General features: G+C 40.9%; 1 protein-coding gene across 1 annotated transcript in view; it reads right to left on the reverse strand.

Annotated features, from left to right (window-relative positions):
- Positions 1 to 9803, reverse strand: part of LOC124059542 (protocadherin-16-like) — a 76516-nt gene extending 66713 nt beyond the window's left edge. The window contains exons 1-2 of the mRNA XM_046389632.1: positions 9240 to 9803; positions 1723 to 3540 (exon numbers count right to left, since the gene is read on the reverse strand). Of these exons, the coding sequence (XP_046245588.1) occupies positions 1723 to 3522 (1800 nt within the window). The 5' untranslated portion in view covers positions 3523 to 3540; positions 9240 to 9803. The remainder of the gene's footprint in view (positions 1 to 1722; positions 3541 to 9239) is intronic.
- Positions 9804 to 13984: the final 4181 nt, after the last annotated feature.

Consider the following 13984-nt stretch of genomic DNA (forward strand, 5'->3'; position numbering starts at 1 on the left):
TCTTGCATATTGAATTATAAGACTGATTGCTGTTAATAGGCTTAAGCCCTTATTTTTAGTTATCTTTTTCCCCCTCCACACGTCTAATTCTAAAATCATCCATAAACCAACTGATGTATAGCGGAAAGTGACAAAATATCACAAGCACAGCACTGTGGAGCCAGACTTTATTAGAATAATCATGAACTTCAGTGCTGGTGACCTGTGGAGGAAAAATAATCAAGCCACTTCAAACGTTTGAATTAATGATCACAATACCGTTATTGTAATGTCTTTTGGACAGAACTGCGTGTGGAAAAAGGGAATTGGGAATTTCGTCGGCAGAGAAAAAAAGTCAGCCATCAGATGTCTTGCTGAGATGTTTGGATGTAGCGCTGGCACCCTGAGTAAGAGCAGTCTGTTCTCACACGGCTCGCCAAACACATGTCTGCAGCATCCAGGCAGGTTTGAGAGCAGTGGCTTTGACGGACTACTTCATACATGAACGCAGTAAGACCACTGAGCAAACTTGTCATACTGTGGGACTTTTTTGAGAGCAGATAGTGATGCCTTTGGAGGTAATGAGGAGGAAGGACAAAAGCCTGACCATCTCTAGTTTTAAAGAAAGCAAAATATGGGGTTTTGAATATTTATAATAATAATAATAATAATAATAATACACAGAACATGAACTTCAGCCCACATTGGAAAGAGTAACTGTGGCGCTTTTCAGTTCTCCAAAACATACATTTTTTAATTATTCTTTGGTCCCATTTCAAAATTCCATAATCAATTTCAGAACGTTCTCCTTTCTCCTCATCCTTGTGGTCCCTGTGATTTATAATTAGGGGACCTCCCACAAGAAGCCCTTGTAGCTTCTATTTCTGCAGTCAAGCCAGAAGTCGCGGTAAGGCCTGGTCTCTTTTTACCCCTCCTTCTCCCAAGGCCAAACTCTGGGCCAAGATCCTGTCTGCTGGACCCTCTCTCTGGACTGCATTCCGTATCCAACTCCTTGATCCATGCAACACTACAGCAGACACTTGTGAAATAGAACTTTTATGAATGTCTATACATGAGAAATTACTTGAATGATTAAAGCAACTGCTGGCCTGAGTTTTTCTAAGTTCTGTCTCTTTAACAAGATGGCCAAAAACAATTACAGAAAATATGTTTTAATGAAACAGGACTGCAGTCACTGGGGGTGCTGCAATTTGTCTAAACTTTAATTCATCTTGTCGCCTACAGCCATTATTTTTTCTCACACTCAAATAGCCTAATTAAGGTGCCTTTTCAGACTGAAGTGACATCTATTTCTTTGGATAAAGCCCTGAATTTGTCTCTGCCTGTGAATAAGTGAAAAAACCCCTTTGTGCCTGGCTTGACAGAGGACTTTACACTGTCTCTGTTACCCTGGAAACCTTTTGAGAGGTGAAGGGGAGGACAGCCAAAGAGGAGATCATCTTGGCGCAAAACTGCAGGTAAATCCCCACTAAGGCAGTCCAATTTAAACAGCTTTAACATAAAAAAATAACTCTTCATAGAGGAATGAAAGGAGTCCGCAAAGTATGACAAATTTCTCTCATATTTATCTAATAAATTTTCATTTGTTATGCTCTTCACAATTGCCCCCATGTTGAGTTCAGACTCTTGCACGGGCTCAATACTTAAGTGTGGGAGTGTTTTTGCAAAATCAATAAATTCACAAACTTATTAATGAAATAAATGTGCAAGAAAATGTCCTACCTCAAGAATGCAGGTCCCCGCAGCTGTGTTCTCCTTGATGGACACGTTGTAGAAGTTTCTCTCAAAAACTGGCTCGTTGTCATTTATATCCTGAAGCACAATGTTTACAACAGCGGTGGAGGATAGGGGTGGCTTCCCTCCATCTGTGGCCACCACAGTTATACTGGGATTGGGGTTTTTTTCATAATCCAGCTGTGAGAGAGTGGTGATAATCCCTGTGACAGAGTCTATACTGAACCAGTTGGAGTAAGCACCTTGGTCTTGCAGGATGCTGTAGCTAATATCCCCATTGGGCCCCTGGTCTTTGTCTCTAGCTGTCACTTGTAACACAAAACTCCCTGGAAACACCACTTCAGGAATAACATGCCTATACACTGGCTGGTCAAACAGAGGAGGGTTGTCATTGATGTCAGTCACCTGGATGATGAAAGATGACTCAGCCCTGAGAGGAGGTGTGCCTGAGTCTGTTGCCATCACCCTGAGCTCGTAGGTGTCTCTCTCCTCCCGGTCCAGAATTTTGTCCACACAGATCAGATAGATGATGCTGTCCTTTGTGGTCAGGGCAAATTTTCCATCTCCTCCCTCTAGTGACACATTGACATTGGCATACTCTCCATAGTCTGGGTCAGTGACTGAGATCCTGGCTACATATTGGCCTGGCTGTGCACCTTCTGAGATTCTGGGAGATCCATCTTCGCTGAGAAAGATGATGGTCATAGTGGGCTGGTTGTCATTGTAGTCTCTGACATGGATGGTGACAAAGGCATTGGTCACCTCTGGCTGTGTTGCGTTGTCTTGTGCCTGGACCACCAGTTCGTGGACTCTCCTCATCTCAAAGTCCAGTGGCTTGTTGAGAGTTATGATGCCACTGCGAGAGTCAATGACAAAGTAGCGATCTGGGTCGCTTTGTCTCCTGTTGATTTCATACAGCACCATCCCATTGTCTCCTTCATCAGCATCTGTGGCAAACACCTGCAGGATGTTGCTTCCCGACTGGAGGTTCTCAGATATTATGGCATGGTAGCGGCTCTGGTTGAAAACAGGAGCGTTGTCATTTATGTCTTGTACAGTAATATCTAAAGTCATCTGATCAGTCCTTTTGGGGGAACCGCCATCAAAGGCCTCCAGAGACAAAGTGTAAGTGGATCTTTTCTCTCTGTCTAGAATAGCATTGACCACCAAATCCAGATAGAGAACCTCATTGCTTCCCCTCCTGGTCTCCAAGGTGAATGCCTGGCCAACATTTCCATCCTTGATAAGGTAACCCTGTGTCGTAAGCTGGCCTTTATCAGCATCAACAGCTGGCTCAAGAGGAAACCTGGTGCCGATGGCTGTCTGCTCAGGGATTTTAAAGGTAGCTCGTTTTCTTGGGAACATCGGGGCATGGTCATTTATGTCATTCACCTTGATGGTCACTTCCACGGTCACACCTGTCATGGTGACTGCAATGAAGTTATATCTATCCCTAAGTTCCCTGTCTAGAACTTTGGCGGTTTTAATAATGCCTGTGCTGTCATCTATGTCCAAATCGCTACCTACGCCTGTGCCTTCATGGTCTGAGATGAAGTACAAAGATGCAGTGATGCCAGGAGGAAGTCCTGCACTGATGTCACCTACAATTGTGCCTGCTGGCTGTTCCTCATCTAGCTGTAGCTCAAGAGTCCCCAGGACCATGGGTGAGTGGACTGTTACAAGCTCCAAGACCACATACACCATTAGGACTATACTTCTGTTCCACCAACCCTTGCGGTGCAAAGGGTCCATTATCGGCATCCCAAAACCCTTGGCAGCTGTCTTCATTGTGGCTCCTGTTTAAACCTGGAGAGACACAAAGAGAAAAAGCTGAGCAATATAAAAACCTGACAACAGCAAAAACTAAGAAAAGGTGTATTATTTCAGCACTGAAATACAGGATAAGTTAGTTTAAGAAAAGTATGTATATGCCTCAAACGCTTTCCCATATGTTTATGGGCTCTGTTCCCAACCACAGCACATACAATAGATTCTGCACATAACATTTTCCTACACTTCTTAGTTCACTTAATAAGTCAACACCTTGCTCCTCCTACATACCAGAAAGATCTCCTTTGCTAAAAAAAACATCAAAACCACAAGCTGTAGCATAGCATACTACCTCAGACAGGGAGTCTTCGATTGTGGCTATTCAACTCTAATTAGAAAGGTGCAGGACTCAGTGCCCAGTGTGTTCACTATGGCAGTACTCTCTCATGTAAGTCTGAGAGGTGAGGTCCTGGATTAATGTGTGCTACCACATTTAGTTCTCTTGGACTGGGTAGTTTTCCAAGAACCATTTAAAGTATTTTACTTTGCCCAAGAAAACATATCGTTCTTGTGAGAATAAAGAGTTTGACTATTAAATCAAGGGGGGGAAACACTCAAATATTGATATTTAAAAGAAGCGAGGGTGTTAGAATTCCTTGCATAAACAATAGACTTGCTCTGGCAATGAACCCACACCACAGCAGAGGATCTGCAACTGAGACTGAAAGACACTTTGGAGCAATGTGGAAATTGTTCAACAGGACTGTCACCATCTGCAGAATAATCCAAAACCACCAAGTGTCTGCCACAAAGAAAATTATTGTGTCTTTTTCATTAAATAAAGACAGCAGCTTCCAATTGTCTATGGTTCTGCCTCAGCTCTTGTAATTCATAACTACTCTGCCTTGTTTGCAAATTAAATCTAACTTTAATTTTGAGGAAATATATACAGAAACACCTTATACTTATTAAATTTTGACTAATTGAGTGTCTAGTAACAGCTTTTCCAGGCTCCCTCCAGTGGTTTAACTGATACCTGCAAGGAAACAATTACAAAACATCTGTTTGTGTGTGTGTGCACTAAATGCCTCCTATGTATCCCTAAAGGCAGTGTGGCCATCTGTCTCAGCCATGGTGGTGACAGTGTGTTTGAGTGACAGAACAGTACAGCAGAGTTGAAGGGCTCCACGCAGTCTACCTCTCTCCCTTTTTTTGGCTTTGCAGCATTGTAATTGAGGGCTTCTGGAAGTTGGCCATATGCACACACAATTCCAGGACTAATTTCAGTCTGCCGTGATTCGGGGACCGCAACACTGAAGATGCTAACTTTAATGTCATAAACTGGACTGAATTCAAAATAGTGAGAATGTATACAGTATATAAATATATAAAACATGAAATATGATAAAATGAAATGAAATCTTGAAGCATTACTTGTTTGAAGATGAATATCAGTTCCGTGTTGAGTGTTCAATATTATTTGACAGTTTAGGAGAAAAAATTCAATCTGGATCAATTTGGTGCATTCATTCCCAAATCATACTAATTTCACAGAGATTAACTGGCAATGACAAGATCATCAAGGCAAGTATGACAAATTCACAATTACATGCAATCTTTTGGGTTCCTTTGTGTGAGCTGTTCTTGGCCAACACCTAAGCACATCCATGACAGCCTGAAAATCTCGACAGCACTTGAACTTAACAGTCTCAGTATTGATGTACTTTACTGCAACACTGGGGATGAATTTTACAAAGCTTTCTCCAAAGCACAAAGGATAGTTTTTCAAGGCCAGAATCTTTGTCCAAATGCCACAACTGAAATAATGCATTCTCTGGTTGAGCTACAGTGGAGGACCTCTCCAGAGCAAAGTAGCCTAATGGATATAGCAGACATAGTCGGGTAGTCTAATTGCACAATAGCAGGTTGAGGACATACGGTTTTAAAAGATTCAGTGTGAAGTTTAAGAGAAATTTTTGCACATTGAAGCTAAGACACTCAGCAAACATATTACAAGTACTGTCACCCACCTATTACGGAGAGGTTCATGTCAGAAAGTTAGTGGCCGGTTAGCAGCCAGAACATAAAGGGGAACAAGCTATTTGAGCATAGGGCTTCAGGGAAAGCAATCCGGAAAAAACAGTTCATAATAGCTGCTGATGGTTGAAAGCTGTTGCATTTAGTAAGCCAACCCCATTGTGGCTTGGATTCAGATCTTTTCCTTGCATCATTGTCCTTGGTCATGGTGAGTCCCTCTTGCTGGTAATTAAACCTTGTTGGGGAGTTCTGTTAAAGTGATGTAACTGCTGGAGGATTAACCCCCATGTACCTGCAGCATACACACTAAAATATCTGAATTGGCACACTGCAAAAGCTTCACTGACGGAAAAAAAGGCATATGTATGTAACACATTGTGTACTGTACTTCTATTGTTAGCAGTAACTATAGCTTTGACCCACTTACTTTTGAATCCCCTAAACCAGGGTTTCTAGGATTTACATGTAGAATGAAACCTCTGTTTGAATACAGTAGTATCATTCTGGGTACTTTGCTAGCATGACTGGAATCAGCATCAAAATCCCTGGCAGCAGGGAGTGCTGGGAACATCTCGAACTACATTTCTAACTCTCCTCTGTGGTCTAGATCCTTTTTTGACAAAAAATATATTAGATATTCATTTTTCACAGCAGCTGAGAAATACATTTGTTTATTTTTCACTTTTTTCAGTTTTCTGTGAGGTGCTATTTGTCTTTCTTTCACTACACAATCAAGACATCCAGATCTTTGGTTTGGCTAAAGTCAGAACAGACAAAATGTGAACACCATTAGCCAATACCTACAAGCCCTAAAGGAACGCCAAACCTCTCGTAGAATTATTTTTAACCACGAAGAGTAAAAGATACTGTTAAACATCATAAATAATACAATGGATTTGCCACAGATCAAACTGACCGAATCATGTCATTTTTTGTGGGAAGATATATCTTAGGGATATTGACTAATCATCAAATACTTATCCTAAGCTAATATCCTAAACTAAAGTCATACACGATACTTGAGATGTCTTGTGAAATGTCTCGGTTAGGTTTGGTGCTTTCCAGATCTAACAGAGCATCCAATCTACAGGCATGGAACCAAAATTCTGGTTCTATCGCAGCTGAGCAGAGTACCTAAACTGCACTACTTTTAAGACCACAACCAAACCAATTCCACCACCAACAGGCCAAGAGGGACAACAGTAGTGACAGACTTGTAAAATGAGCTTCTAATTCCACGCCATGATTCCAGTTAACTCAAAGAAAACTTCTGTGGTTTCGAGAACATGCCAGGCTGCCTGAGGCTCAACAGAGTCATGATAGAACCCACAGACAGAACTGCAGATTGACTGGACATTAGGATGACAGGCTTTGCACAAAGCAAGCTAAAAAGTTAGGAATGTTTGCCAGACTATTGCCTCGCTCTGCCATGCCACGTTTCTGTTAGTCTTTGAAACCTCAGTCCCTCTGCATGGAAGAAAGGCCAGGAAAAGCCATCACAGACCTCAGATACGCATGAACCTCCTGGCCATAACAAACACGTTATTTGGAAAACACACCCGCTCTTTTTTCACAATGGCTGAAGTTTTCTGTGGTTCCGTGACAAGAAGGATCATCTCTTTCCCACAGCAAGGAGCGGCATGGGTTGGTTCAGCTGTTTGTGTAAGATGTTCTGGATGAAAAAACACACACCTCACGTCTTTGAAGATGACACCATCTGATATTGCCTTGGCAGTGCTAGTGGTTGCATCATTAAAAACACATGTGCATCGAGTTACAGTAGCAAGGGTGCGAGCAGTGTTTGCACAGCATTACTACAACCAAGGTCAAAGTTCATCTGATGTGTGAGGAGGCGCATAAGTGTTTCTAAAGAGGACAGGACTGGTTGAGATTTTAAAAACCTGAGGGTGTTCCCAAACGTTTTCCTGCCTTTAGCACTGATGTATTTTTTTTTTTGTTTTTTTTATTTTAGGTGTCAAAGTCTGGTCACAAATGAGAAAATGAAGTCCAGAGGAGACAACCTTCTGGCACGACACCCTCAGAGCCACGACTGACGTACGGTTAACTTATTTTACTGATGACGACACTGCAAGGAGATGAGTAAAAACCGCAGTGACTACAGGCAGGCAATTTTCAGAAATGTAAAACAGCAAGAAACTTTCTGGGCTGTCCTGGTGCGCCCCATCCATGGAGAAACGTGTCTTGTGTTTTTCATTCCTTTTCAGGAGTCTGGAACACTCAGCAGCATATGCAGGCCACAAAGACAAGACTAGCGAATGATTACTTCATGCACCCTGCCGAACATTTCTGACATAATCCTTGGATTGTTATAAAAGCTGTCAGGGCTTGTATTTTGGTTTTATCCATCACTGCTGCTTTCTTGTTTGTTTTCTCTGTGAGTTGAAGACTACATTACAACTCAACCCGGTTTTAATAGTAGCACATGTCAGAGCCTTAATACCTCAACAGAGAATCTGGTGGCAGTTACCACCTTTAAAATGGTTGCATGGATAGCTGATTAGATAGATGGATGGATGGGTGAAAGTTAGACACACAATTAAGAGTATTATGGTCTGGCATTTTAACCTCATACTATTATAATAAGCACTGAGGGCTGGCAGACTGGCAGCAACGATCTAACTGAACATTCTTGAACACACAAATTAATTCAAAAGCAGGACTCTGCAGTTCTCTGCAAACTGATGCCTGGTGGTGAGGAAAAAAGAAAAAAGAAAGGAGGAGCCTGCACTGCTTGTGTCTAAAGTCAAAAAAGGCTGCATAATTACTCAGCTGCACCATGGCAACCATCACACTCCCAACTAAAGTGCGCGGCGACGGAACCCAGCGGAGACTTAATTAATTTATTAATTGAGGGAAAGAAACACCTATTCACGGTCAGTGAGGACAAATCTGCCAACACAATAACTGTGCCGACATGTGGATAATCATTTGGTATGTGCTCAACTGGAGTAAGAGGGAGGCACAAAGGCTCAGCAGCGGCGGCACTCCGTGGACAATAAAATAACTCCATAGGTTGACCAGTTTGAAAGGAATGTCTCGAGGTGGTTTAGGAAAAGTGCGACAAGACATGCGGTTAAAATATTTGGCTCTCTTCAAAGTGTGCGCGCAAGCTGAGCAGTACAGAAGCAGTACTTCTGTGCAGTACTTCATCGTAACACCACTGCATTCGTATGTATTACGAATGTAACAGCATTTCATGCAAACAAGCCCATTTAATCATAAACCTTGATGAATATTTTGCTCGTAAAAAAGTGAAGGATGAAAAGTGTAAACTAGCACTCCATGAGTACTGCAGAAATAACATGCTGTAGTGTAATCTATTAGGGCTCTTTCTTTGAATCAACTTTTTGGACAGATTTTTAAAAGGAGTGTCTTTTATAGGTAAATAGACGAGTCTGCAGCATTTCTTACACTGTTGTGTGTGTGTGTGTGTGTATTACATAGAAATCCGAGCACGAAAAGGCTGGAAACCGGTGTGCAAAATAAGTGGCCAGCGTCTTCAGTCATGTATGAGTTTGAATTACCCTCCCACTGTAAAGTAAATGCAGACAGACCCTCATGTGTAAATGGCGTTACATCAAACATATGCCTGTGGATAAAGTGCACTGATGGCTCAGACTCCATCAGGTTACTTGCGGAGTGAGGGGATCGGTGGCGTTGCTGTGATGGATACTCACATTCATCTGTTGCTCTGGCGTGTTTAAGAGAAGACAGTCCGACTTTCAAGAGATTTCTTCTCAGTATTCCGTAATGAAATCCAAGGTGAAAGTTACATCCATTTCAGGACTTAACGTGCCATTTGGCCGTGGTTACAGCCCGGAGAGATTCCACCGCCGGGTTACCCGCAATCTGTGTCTAAATCCCTCTTTAGTTCTTTCTTGCCAGACGAAAATACTAAAAGTTAAAGTCGCAACTCGCGTCTTGTAAAACTTTCTCTGCGTCCTGTTCAAGTAGACGTTACTGACTCCTCTGCGTCCACTGTCCGTCTGTCCGCTTGCACACACACACTCTGGTGCAGCACGCTGACTGGAGCCAGTGTGGGGCCGAGCGGTCGACGTCCCTCTCCAAATCTAATTTATTCTACACGTGACGGAGAGCAGCCTCCTGCTCCTCTCGTCCACAGTGGTGCTGCTGCTGCCGCCGCCGCCACAAGGAGCTACACCGACTGCAGAGAAGCCGGGTTACTGCTGAACTTTGGTGCCACCATGCTATGCTGAAGGGAAGTGTAAACCTCTAACATGGCCTGCAGTGCTCCACATGGCTCATCACAAGGTTGTTACACAGGTTTTAGTAATCTGGAATTATGTCATAAAGTTTATTGCCCAAAAGTTTGACACATTTCGATGGTTTCAAACTGGGTGGAGTAGAGCTCTGAAATGTCAAGCATCAGATTAAATAAATACTAACCAAAGAATACAGCAACACACAAAGACTAATTTTGACACAAATAAGAGAGTGCAGTCAGTCAAATAAGAACGGTGGATTTCAAGAGCACAATGTTAAAGGCAACTTGCACTGGATAGTGGGGCAAATCTCGGAATAAATTGTCAAAAAGATCTTCAAAATTATGTATTTATCATATTCGCTCAGGTACCGTATGAGGAAGGATCCACCTGCATGCAGGAAACACAACCTTTGAAAATACAACCTGAAGCATCACAGGGAGCCCTTCATACAGACAGCATTTTTCTTCTGATGTTGGAAGTCAAGAAACCTCCTGGGGGCATTTTTGTCAATGCTTCTAACTTTTCCTCACATCTTGTAACTCTTTAAAGGAGCAAAGCCCGTATCACCAGCCAACTCCCAAGAGGAACTGCACTTTTATCTCTAATAGTTCTGGAGCCATAACCCTGTTTCAGTTTCTTGTCAATCGCTGAACGCTCTGAAAGTCATTAAAGTCCTGTCACTTTGCATTTAGAGCTTATAAACAAGAGAACATCAGAGGGGCTCTGCTGTGTCAACAGTCGTATTTATTGCTGAGAAACAGTTGACATAAGTGGGGTGAATGCATGCAACTGTTTTTCTTGCTTTCATTCTGTTGTTTTTCTTTTTTTGTAGATTTATTGATTTTTGTTACTATCATCAATGAAGAAACATCTTTTAGCAACTGCTGAAACAAAGTAAAGCCATATGATTTATATTAGCCAAACATAGTAGCAGTATCTAGTGAAAAGCGCTGGCATGGCTCTATCTGTTCTCTTTCTGCAGACAAAATGAAACTTCAGATTAAAAAAAAAAAAGTTTGGTCAGTGTCATCCCAGCCACAGTTCAACATTTTCGCTGGCTAAACCTTTTTTCCCTCCGAGCAACCTAGATATGTCTTCCCACACTTACTCTGTGAACTGCTATATCACCAAGCCGAATGACTTCCAGCACTGGCAGCGACTCATTATTACTGTGACAGCAGGCAAGACTCACACTCACACGCATACACACACTTCACTCACACGCCAGTTCACATGGACACACATACACACACAAAGACAAAATGAGATGACACTTTTTTTTTTTGCTAAGTCAGAATAGCCTGCAGTTTTACTCCTCCGGGGACAAGCATCCACGTCGTCTGCAAAATTTTAGCCCTTAAATGAATTAATGTCACTTATTTTGGCAAAACATGGAGACAGACAACAGTTAAACTCAGATTGTGCTTGGTTGTGCTCTTCATGCACAAGATAGTTGTGTTATTGCGTGATTAAATTGTAAGTAAACAACACCCAAAATAATAACAGATTGCCTGAGATAAAGTAAGAAGACAGATGTGGATTTATAAGACGTATAGCTGATTTGTTAAGAAAACAAAGGACTTTGTTTATGTTTTTAACTCTTTTCTTAGACATTGGGCTGTTTCATATTAAGAAGAAATGACTTGTACCCATTATCTGTGTCGTCACTGTGCGTTTGTGAGGCAAAGAAAACAGCTTGTCTTATCAAGATGCAACTTCATTGTGTCCTTTGTTTGTTGGTCATTTTTAATTATTTTGCTTTACATTAAAGAAGCACCATAAACACAATAGATTGTCTAATATTAGGCTGACAGCGTGCTAATCAGGCAAAATGTTCACTAGACAGAATAGATGATAAAAGATGAAAAGATTAAAGCTCGGTGTAAACATGTCATCCTAATGAATGATTTTTTTTTTCATTAACAAACAAGCAGAGTCAGCATGGTGTTGTGGATGAATTGCATTAAAACATCAGTTGTTGTTGTTCTTGTTGTTGATCTGTTGTCACACCACAAAGGTCACACCACACTTCCAATAGTTTTTTCATGTCTTTGCTCCATGTTTAAGACTGTCAAACGAATAGAATCCACTGAGTGCAGTCAGTCCCTCTTCCTCAGTGGTTGAAAGCATCCTGGCTGCTCCTCTGAGTCATAAGAGATCTGAATAAAACAATAAAAATAAAATAAAATAAAAATATGAAGATGGGTAAATCTGCAATCCTACTTTGAGGTTAGATGCTGTCCACATCACAAGATTGTGGTCTTAATAATTTTTGTGTGATGGCTATTTTAGTGACATTTGACCATGGATTAGAGTGGAAACCACAGAGCTTGGCTCCTTTAGTCGTGCTGAAAGTCCATGGAAGAAATAATAAACAGATCGAGTTTAATCAAGATTTGAGTTAAGTGTGTGACATGCTGCTCTGCTAGAGGATTTCATTTCAACCAGAACAAAAGTCCATCAAACCTGGTACACATGATGTAATAAATTAGATTAATCAGGTTATCCCTGAGTTACTTGAGATATTAAGTACAGTGGAAATAAATGCTGTCATGATGTTGTGAATACTATGTATGATTTTCTTGATATTTGTTTCTGTTATTAAATTTGTGTTTTGCTTATGTGCAGCAGCAGAGCCACGCATCACTGAAGTCTGTGATGTGTTTGTTGCACTCACAAGGTTTTTACTGTATGCATTTTGTTAGTAAGCTTGAGGTAGCATTAAAAATAAAGTTCTAAATGTTTACTTTTTTGAGCATGTATAAATACCAGTCTGAAATGTATTCAGACTTGGAAAGCAAAGTTACAGGGCATGAGCTCATCCCACAGTGCTGGTACACAACATACAGTGAAAACATATGGTGAAAAACATTATTATTATTCTTATTATTATGCGTCAATAAAATAAAAAAGTATAACAAGGATGATTAAACAGAACTTGAACCAAGATAAGGCTGCTTTTTCCTGTATTAGGCTGCTCAAAAAACAATTAAAAAGAAAAAAATATAGTTAAGTTCTATGTCGATTTGTGTTTCTTAAAGGTAGGCTAAATATTCTGGTAGTTAGACCTCAGTGCAAGTGTCTATCACACCCTGTTGCTCCAGTACAGCCTATCTGAACCACTAAAGGCTTTAACTGGGTGTGTTTTTAAGGTTGGACTGTGTAGAATACTTGATGGAGAAACCACATTGGTGTTTTGGGGGGTTGGGCATGTGCTTGAGCAGAGATCTAACATAGATCTCTGACAAAACATTAACCAGGAGCACCATTGGACCATTTCCGCCAGATTTCTGTGCATTTGGGGAAATATGAGCTTTTTTAATGTTGCTTCTAAAAAAAAAAAAAAAGTATTTCACTGGTTTGATGAATGAGAGGATCTGAGCTCAGTTTCTTGATCAAGCTCAAGAATATTATCAGCTGCACTGTATTAAAGCACACTTACATATGGTGTATCTCTGTGCATTGTGTGTATGAATTGTATGTGTCCACATGCTATATAAACTTACACTGCACATTCCTTTCCAAAAATATGAGATACTGAGTGTACAGGTGGTTTTCATTTAGTTGAGAAAAAAATCCAGCTCTTTGTCATCTTCGAGTTAATTATGATGTAAAAGATCTTTTATAGATTTCTGTTTAGTGTTACCACTGCCTCCTGACTCTAAAAATTGCAATAATAAATCTTCTGTATGTAGAAAAATATCTTAATTCTTTGCAGTTTGAACTCTGAAGTCAAGAACCACAGACTTATTTCAAACAATATGATTTTCACGATCTAGGCAGAAAAACAAGCAGTCTGTCATGGTGGTATGGTGAGTTAGTACAATAGACATGATGATGGTCACTCTAAATTCTCTGTTTGTTGCACTGAGGAACATTTAAGAGTCCGAACAGTTTATGAAACTAAATGTTTGGTTTGCTTTAAGCCTTGTCCAATATATCCTGCAGATGTAAAGGGGCTGATATTTTTTGGTGATCCTGCTGTCACTGCTGTTGCAGGGTCAAGCTTCCCTGCGTTTCCTTCTCTCTCACAATCATTAATTCATCTATTCATTATACACTATAATGACAAAAGTATCTAGACAGACCTCTTTATGGGGGTGTTCTTCAGGGGTTGGACTCGGCCCCTTACTCCCAGTGAATGGAAATCTTAATGCTTCAGCATTCCAAGACATTTTGGACATTTTGCTATGCTT

Source organism: Scatophagus argus, chromosome 5, assembly GCF_020382885.2.
Source record: "Scatophagus argus isolate fScaArg1 chromosome 5, fScaArg1.pri, whole genome shotgun sequence".
NCBI classification, from domain to species: domain Eukaryota; kingdom Metazoa; phylum Chordata; class Actinopteri; family Scatophagidae; genus Scatophagus; species Scatophagus argus.